Genomic DNA, 8,744 nt, shown 5'->3' with positions numbered 1-8,744 from the left:
CGTCACACAGCACTATCTGACGTGAGAAGATGGTATACAGTAAAACACAGGGTCGCAATTTCCACTGGCGGGACACATCCTGAAATTGAATTTTTCCCCCACCCCCAAGTTTTATCATTGGAATGTGATACAAAACCAGGAACCTGTGTGCTTTAGGACCATGCAGACGCCCTGAGCGGTCGGGTAGGCTGTTTGGAGTGTTTATCTGACTGGATTAAAAAAGAGAAAGAGGAGTGGGAGGCCCTGGTGCACAACTGAGCAAGAGGACAAGTACATTAGAGTGTCTAGTTTGAGAAACAGATGCCTCACAAGTCCTCAATTGGCAGCTTCATTAAATAGTACTTGCAAAACACCAGTCTCAATGTCATCAGCGACGAGGCCACTCCGGGATGCTGGCCTTCTAGGCAGAGTACCTGTGTCCAGTGACTGAGTTCTTTTGCCCATCTTAATCTTTTATTTTTATTGGCCAGACTGAGAGATGGCTTTTTTTTTGCAACTCTGCAAAGGTTCCGTGACTATACCGCTAACACTAAACAGAGACAAGAGTCACGACAGTACTGACCTTATGCAGAATCAGGAAAATGTTTGTGTTCTAGCGGTCTGCGTCTGAAGGATGCCACAACAGACCCAAAGGCCCCTCTCATCCTTCAGTGAGTAGATGAAATGAGGATGAGAGTGAAGGTGAGGAGAGGAGGATTAAAAGGGAGGTGATGAGAGCACAGGTGATGGATGGGAAAGCGATTAAAGGAGAGGTGAGAAGATTAGGAATGGTAAGGAAAGGAGGAGTTACCAGAGGAAAGAAGTAGAGAAATTAAGTGTGAATGGAGGAGAAAAACAATGCAGGTGCATACGTCCCAGGCTGCATTAGGCTTTTTCTCTTTATTTCCCTTCCTAAACGTTACAGCATGGAACATTTAGACCACTGCAGATTTCCTGGGGTCCACTAGACTTCCCTGGGGTCCACAGGATTCTATAGGGGTCTTCCTGAGGTCTGCTAGTCTTTTTTGGGGTCAATATTAGTCTACATGGTCTTCCGGAGGTCTGCTAGTCTTCCTTGGGGTCCACGGGAGTCTACATGGGTCTTCCTGAGGTCCACTAGTCTTCATGGGGTCTTCTCCTTTAATTAACACACACCTCAACAACACACTGAGATTAGACTAGATTAGACTAGACTAGTCCACAGTATCCAGCCTTCCTTCCTGTTGGTCATATGACAACGTTTTTCTTCTCTTGTTTACTGCTGATATGAAGAGAGAATAAGGCGTATGAGTTGTGTCCAATTGTCCTAGCACTAGCACTTCTGTCAGCATGCAACCACAACTCCCTTCCCTCAGCTAAAGAGGAGTTTGGGGCAGAGGAAGAAATCCTTCCACAGGGGTGTTGTTTGTGCTCCAAGGACCTCTGGCACTGTAGAAATCCTTCCACAGGGGTGTAGTTTGGGCTCCAAGGACCTCTGGCACTGTCGAAATCCTTCCACAGGGGTGTCGGTTGGGCTCCAAGGTCCTCTGGCACTGCAGCGTTCTTTCTATTGCTCCAGGACCTAAAGTCTATTGCTCCAGGACCTAGAGACTGACCTTACTCTTCCAATGGTAAGTTGACTCCATATGGAGAATCAAGGCATTCCCAACTCAAAAAAAGGATAATATATATATGTTGCTTAGTAACCAGCTCAGGAGATCTACAGATTGCTCAGCAATTCATAAGTGTTTCGCAACAATAACAGTAGTACACTGTAGTACCTTTACAAGGAAGGAGAGAAAAAAAGCTTGAAGCAGAGAATAGATTTCTATAATGTTTCTGGGAAATGCAAGATCAACTGGAAGTATGTGATGAATATCATGTCATTAAGAAGAGGGGAAGAGTGCATGATCGTTTATAGACCGTGATATGTACTGATTTGCATAAGTACACAGGACTAGAGGTCAACAATACTGAAGGTTAAAGTTCAATCAGAATTCTTCCAAGAACTGACAACTGCTAATTTCCCTCAGCTGAAAGTAGCAGCGGAGTAAGACGCATGGCATATGATTGGAATATAGATTTGATTGTATGATTTCAATGTTACCATTCAAGGAACACGTTCATAAGCAAACAATGAACATTATTTTTGCCTTTTGGTCCTCTGGTTTAGTTGTACATTTGTGGCATACATCTTCCAAGTTGAATGTATTATAAAGCTTAAAAAATGCTCCATGTAGCTGTTACAATTGCATCATATGTACAGTTGAAGTCGGAAGTTTACATACACTTGAAAAACTTGTTTTTCAACCACTCCACAAATTTCTTGTTAACAAACTTTAGTTTTGGCAAGTCCGCTAGGACATCTACTTTGTGCATGACACAAGTCATTTTTCCAACAATTGTTTACAGACAGATTACTTCACTTATAATTCACTGTATCACAATTCTAGCGGGTCAGAAGTTTACATACACTAAGTTGACTGTGACTTTAAACAGCTTGCTTGGAAAATTCCAGAAAATTACGGCTTTAGAAGCTTTTGATAGGCTAACTGACATCATTTGAGTCAATTGGAGGTGTACCTGTGGATGTATTTCAAGGCCTACCTTCAAACTCAGTGCCTCTTTGCTTGACATCATGGGAAAATCTAACGAAATCAGCCAAGACCTCAGAAACAAAATTGTCGACCTCCACAAGTCTAGTTCATCCTTGGGAGCAATTTCCAAATTACTGAAGGTACCACGTTCATCTGTACAAACAATAGCACCATGGGACCACTCAGCCGTCATACCGCTCAGGAAGAAGACGTGTTCTGTCTCCTAGATATGAACCTACTTTGGTGCGAAAAGTGCAAATCAGTCCCAGAACATCAAATGACCTTGTGAAGATGCTGGAGGAAACAGGTACACAAGTATCTATATCCACAGTAAACGAGCCCTATATCAACATAACCTGAAAGGTCGCTCAGCAAGGAACAAGCCACTGCTCCAAAACAGCCATAAAAAAGCCAGACTACGGTTTGCAACAGGACATTGGGACAAAGACCATACTTTTTGGAGAAATGTCCTCTGGTCTGATGAAACAAAAGTTCAACTGTAAGGTCATAATGACCCTTGTCATGTTTGGAGGAAAAAGGGGGAGGCTTGAAAGCTGAAGAACACCATCCCAACAGTGAAGCACGGGGGTGGCAGCATCATTTTGTGGGGGTGATTTGCTGCAGGAGGGACTGGTGCACTTCACAAAATAGATTGCTTCATGAAGGAAAATTATGTGGATATATTGAAGCAACATCTCAAGACATCAGTCAGGAAGTTAAAACTTGGTTGAAAATGGGTCTTCCAAATGGACAATGACCCCAAGCATACTTCCAAAGTTGTGGCAAAATGACTTAAGAACAACAAAGTCAAGGTATTGGAGTGGCCATCACAAAGCCCTGACCTCAATCCTACAGAAAATTTGTGCAGAACTGAAAAAGTGTGTGTGAGCAAGGAGGCCTAGAAACCTGACTCAGTTACACCAGCTCTGTCAGGCGGAATGGGCAAAAATTCACCCAACGTATTGTGGAAAGCTTGTGGAAGGCTACCTGAAATGTTTGACCCAAGTTAAAGAATTTAAAGGCAATGCTATCAAATACTAATTGAGTGTATGTAAACGTTTGACTCACTGGGAATGTAACGAAAAAAATAATAGCTGAAATAAAAAATTCTCTCCACTATTATTCTGAAATTTCACATTCTTAAAATGATCCCAACTGACCTAAAACGGGGAATTTTTACTTGGATTAAATGTCAGGAATTGCGAAAAACTGAGTTGAAATGTATTTGGCTAAGGTGTAAGTAAACTTCCGACTTCAACTGTAGATAACGTTTTGTCCCCAGAGTCTGTATTCTTACAGAGAGGTCTTATATATTATTATCATACTGCCAGCAATTCATATTTTAAAATATGTTTCTCACAGCAAACTATACAACAAATACTCTTCCTATTAATTTATTGTACTGCCTCGAATAATACATTGAAACCTAATGAAAACCGTCAAGAATGAATAACACACAATATGAGATAAATATAAAGGTCAACATTATAGCAAATAATTGTGGATGACAATATTGCTTTGACACTTCTACCTCAGATGTATGGTAAGTAATGTTTGCATTGTGTTCATATCACATTTGACTGTAGAAAATGTGTCAGTGTTGTCGTGACAACCCATTATTCCAACTTAAAATCATAAAATGGCTTCTACATACAGATTGGCTTTAATAAATGGCACAGCAATGAAATAATTAAATACTAAACAGAACTAGTGGTTAATAAATATTTGCCATTGTGATTTACAGTAGTGCTTTACAGTTGTGCCAAGGCAATGTCTTGCAGCACCATCTAGCGTCTAACAAACCAAACTACCAGTCAACTGATTTTCAGTTTGAAATTGGATATGATTGAAGTATTGACAAGAGCCAAACTTGTAAAGGAATTGTGATGTTAATTTCTGATTAACAAAGAATATCTAGTTAAACCTTTATCTTCCTCTTACAAGGGAAGAATCCTCTCCAGAGCTCAGTAAAATACACATGTCAAAAACCTTTAGATACTTGACAGTATACTATAGCCTAGTCTGTGCTTGAGAATGTGCTCTATTCAATCAGAACCGCTTTAGTGACATCAGCATTGCGGTTGTTTTGGTGGTGTCAGAGGTGGAACTGCTGTTAGAGCTGTCAAATCCACAAGTGGCTCCAGACATTATACCTAAAGCGGATATTGCCATCGGCTTCACAGAGTCACATTAACAGAAATCCCATGCTGCCTTGTTCCAAGATGGAACACTGGAATGTGAGATGGAATCAACACATCAATTAGGCTGATAGAAATCCTCTTTATATAGTTTAATTATTTTTCAATTTGAGCGTAATTATTTATATATAGGCTACACTTTCTCGCTCTGAACTTCCAAAGCGAGTGAGGACAGATGTGGATTCTTGACAATGATTGCAAGAGCAGCTACTCACCGATTTCACGGCTCCAACGCAGTTCCACCTCTGACAGCAAAAACATTCGTTATTCGTGTGTCTGCTATCACAGTTTAACACTCGATCTGATTGAATCTAGGCCTTAGCATGGAGTTTGTACTTTTGGGACAATTCCATTGTAAATAGATTAGTTCCATTGTACCAGGCAGACCAAATCAGTTGCTGGTCAAGTATTTCAAAGAATAGCATCTGAACATGCCATAGTGATTAAAGTACAGTATAGCGCTGTACATTATATTTGTCCACTTTACTGTAAATCATTGCCCTACAGAGTCAACAAGTTGGGGGAGAATCGTGGTCCCAGTAGTCCATCCTCAAGACTCATGTCACTACCAGGGAGAGGCTTGGAGAGCAAGTTGTTGGGCAGGTTCTCTTCCTGGAATGACCTATCCTGCCCACTCTGGCTGGGGTGATGGTGAGACAGCATGGGACAGGATAGATCCACCAAACGGGCTGGGCTGCAGCTCACCATGGATGGGATGGTGAAGCTGTCGACACTGGGACAGTACTCTTCTACATGGCGATAGGTGGGTTTGATGGCGCAGTGTTCATGGTGGTGAAAGGAGAACAGCATCTCCTCCTGAGGCTCCTGCTTTATCGCGGGAGGGGGGCTCAGGGGTTTGGCCAGGGGGGAGGTGGCTGTGGGGTACATGGTTGGGGCAGGAGGGGGCAGTGGCTGGGCCTGGGGATGGCCATCACAGCCCAGTAAACACACTGGGGCATGTGACACTAGCATGCGCTCCAGCTTCTCTCTCTCCTCCTGGAGCCTCTCAACCTGGGTCTTCAAGCAGGCCTGCTCTCTCTCCAGTTCATCAGTCTCCTTATCGGACAGACAACAGAGTTCATAGTTCATAACCATCAACATCCATCTATACTTACAAAACCGTAGGTAGGTAGAGCTACAGTATTGACTGACTGATCATTCTCTCTGTTTGGACTCACTCCTTGCAGTTGGTCGGTCAGCTCCTTCCTGTGGTTTCGACACTTGGCAGCAGCCAGCTTGTTCCTTTCTCTCCTCAACCTTCTCCTCTCCTCTTCAGCTGGGTTCAACTGTTGATGGAAAACAGTGAGAAACAGCATTCGGCTGGATATGTCATTCATTTGAATAAAAACGGTCAACTCTAACATGAGAGATACTATAGACCAGTGGTTCCCAAACCTTTTCATTCGGGGCCCCCCTTCCAGCATCTATTTCTATAGGCACAAGCACTGTTCATTACACAAACTGTTCACACTCCTTGTTGGTGGAGAGAATTTTGCTGGTTGTAAGCTTATTTCCTACAAATCTACACATTTTGCCATGCCTAATGTGTATGCATGTGATATTTCAGTGAAAAAAAAATGTACAACAATATATATGGGTTAAAAACCTAAATAAAAAAACATTAGCTGACATGCGCTAGTTGACCTGGTCATTTCTGACAAATGGCTTACTAAAGTTCACAATGACTGACATGACAAGAGGAACTGATGATGCACTACCCAATTTAGAAATTGCACCATGTACATTCTAATATTATAACGTCCAAAAAAAGTTTAAAGCTGTACTGAGTTGGGAACCACTGCTATAGGCTACTTACAGAAATAAAATATATTGCAGTATGAATACATTGATATTTTGATCTACTGTGAAAAACTGTATATTGCAATAACAGTATTTTATCATTATTATATCCACAATATTAACAACATATCCATATCCCTTAGTCAAAGCCTCTCGGACTTCCTGTACAGTGTCTTTGCTTACTGTTACCTGATCACTACGCCTGCTCCTTCCATGCGTGTTGCCCACTGTCCGTATTACCCCGAGCCTTGTGTGGCTCCCAGGCCCCAGGCTACTGCTGATGTCCAGGGGCTGGTAGGGGTGAGAGGGTAGGCAGTGGTCAGGCTTGGAGGCTAGAATGGCTGGCTGGATCATCCACTGCAGCTCCTGACTGGACGTGATGGCATTGATGGTGGGGATGAAGGAACTGCTGGGTAGCTGCATTTTGACAGGATACTGGCGAGGGAGATAAAAATAACAATTGAAACACAGTAGGCTACATGAGCTTTTGCATTATAAAGTGGTAGGCTATGGCTGCTTCAGTCTTAGCTTGTTTCCAAGTAGTACTACTCAATAATGAAATTGTTGCCTCAGCCTATTTACCTTGCCTACACTTAATTTCCATTTTATCATAATTAACCAACCAATCAATATAGCCTATATATGGTATTTTTTTCACAAAGTAGGCTATTTGAAGCAAACGTGTAATTTTAATTTATGTAGAATAGGCATACGAATACCTGTTGGGATTTTGAGGATGCCCAACTATTGATGGCGTCGGAGGAGAGCTCGAGCTGACTCCTTTTCCCGCCACGGAGAGTGGTCTCGTGGTCCGCGGAGTGGTTCAGATGCATGGTCCGTGTGTTCCGCGAGCAAACAAACACTCAGAATGCAATGGACAAAACTCTAATTATTTAGTCGCCGTTTACTAGTACCAATTAAATAGTTAATTTGTCAATAGAAAGACTATATTTTATGAAGTGATGCTGTTGAAATCTATCGTTCTGCCTGGACGAGCACGTCATCATCCAGGCGCATGGGGAGACGGAGGTAGCTGCGACTGTGAAGACTGAAACTTATTTATAGCCAAATGGGATACATTCTAGATCCGGTATCTCGGTGATAATACAATGTCTGAAAAACTCTTTAACACATCATGGAAATTGCAAATATGGTCAACTGATCCCATGTATGCCATGTGGTGATTTTAAAAAGGTCTTGCTGACGCAGGCATCCAAAAAAAGGACAATTGCCGTCAGCGCTGAAGTGTGTGGGTAGCTACCACGGTTTAATTGACGTCACATACAAGAGTGTTTCCGTCCAGCGCTGCAGAGATGAGAGCTGTAGGCTTAGCTTCTTCGGGCTTCAGATAAAACAACATGTCGCTCAGGAAACAGGAAACCGCGAATGAATTGTGAAATCAGAGTAAAAGATCTGGACAGAAGCAAGCGGATGTAAGCAGAGGTTTGATGTGGTTATTGCCATATAACTGCTGTATTTAAGCACACATATTTTATTTATTCTCTCTAGGACTTTTTCAGCTGGACCTCAAGGCAGACTTCTTTTATATGTCCATCTCCCTCATTATGTAAAGTGGATGAGCTTTAATTTACTGCAGTCTTTTGTTCTCTCCCTTCGGCATTTAGCCTCCCCTCACAACAGACTGAGATGGTCTGCATTGTGTTGTCCAGAGGAACAGTAGATAAGAAACCTAATTAAATATTGATTGAGAGAAGAGTGTTGAAAAAAAAATGTAATATAAAAACTATAGAAAAGTCAGAATTTCTATGTAAAGGAGAAAAGTGATTCCCCCTGTGTGTGTGTGTGTGTGTGTGTGTGTGTGTGTGTGTGTGCGTGCGTGCGTGCGTGCGTGCGTGCATGTGCGTGCGTGCGTGTGGTGTTTAGCCTTTCTCTTTCTGACCACAATTACACCTATTGGGATGGTGTGTGTATGCATTCATTCTGAGCTCACCAGACCCTCTGCTCAACTCTGGGCTTTATGTGTGATTAACATGCTCCTTTTTTCAGAGCGGACAATGGCAGGGCACAGGGTATATCCGTGGAGGGTCTTAAACCCTGGCTGCTGTTCCTGTAAATATTTAAGGAGAACATGGTGTTCCAAGAGTCTTGTCCACAGCACACCGTGTCTCACATTATTCATAGGCCACAACACATGTTTTCATCAGTGGAGACCTAAATCCCTCGCTGCCAA

The 8,744-nt window shown here is 42.4% G+C and overlaps 1 protein-coding gene across 1 annotated transcript; it reads right to left on the bottom strand.

Annotated features, from left to right (window-relative positions):
* Positions 1–2,107: 2,107 nt before the first annotated feature.
* LOC118370432 (fos-related antigen 2-like) lies at positions 2,108–8,093 on the bottom strand. Its single transcript, XM_035755433.2, has 4 exons — positions 7,273–8,093; positions 6,743–6,988; positions 5,932–6,039; positions 2,108–5,809 (listed from the first exon to the last, which is right to left on the bottom strand). The coding sequence occupies exons 1-4, from the start codon at positions 7,384–7,386 to the stop codon at positions 5,255–5,257; spliced, it is 1,023 nt and encodes a 340-aa protein (XP_035611326.1). The 5' UTR covers positions 7,387–8,093; the 3' UTR covers positions 2,108–5,254.
* Positions 8,094–8,744: the final 651 nt, after the last annotated feature.

This window comes from Oncorhynchus keta, chromosome 8 (assembly GCF_023373465.1).
Source record: "Oncorhynchus keta strain PuntledgeMale-10-30-2019 chromosome 8, Oket_V2, whole genome shotgun sequence".
Lineage (NCBI taxonomy): Eukaryota > Metazoa > Chordata > Actinopteri > Salmoniformes > Salmonidae > Oncorhynchus > Oncorhynchus keta.
The sequence above is the reverse complement of the archived record's forward strand: the minus strand, read 5'-3'. Positions and strand labels throughout refer to the sequence as shown.

Bases quoted from the DNA above. Each gene is read 5' to 3' on its own strand.
- LOC118370432 (XM_035755433.2), bottom strand. From the start codon at position 7,386: ATGCATCTGAACCACTCCGCGGACCACGAGACCACTCTCCGTGGCGGG. The intron at 6,040-6,742 runs GTAACAGTAAGC...TTCCATCAACAG, and splicing joins GGAGCAGGCGTAGTGATCAG to TTGAACCCAGCTGAAGAGGA. The intron at 5,810-5,931 runs GTGAGTCCAAAC...CTGTCCGATAAG, and splicing joins TGACCGACCAACTGCAAGGA to GAGACTGATGAACTGGAGAG.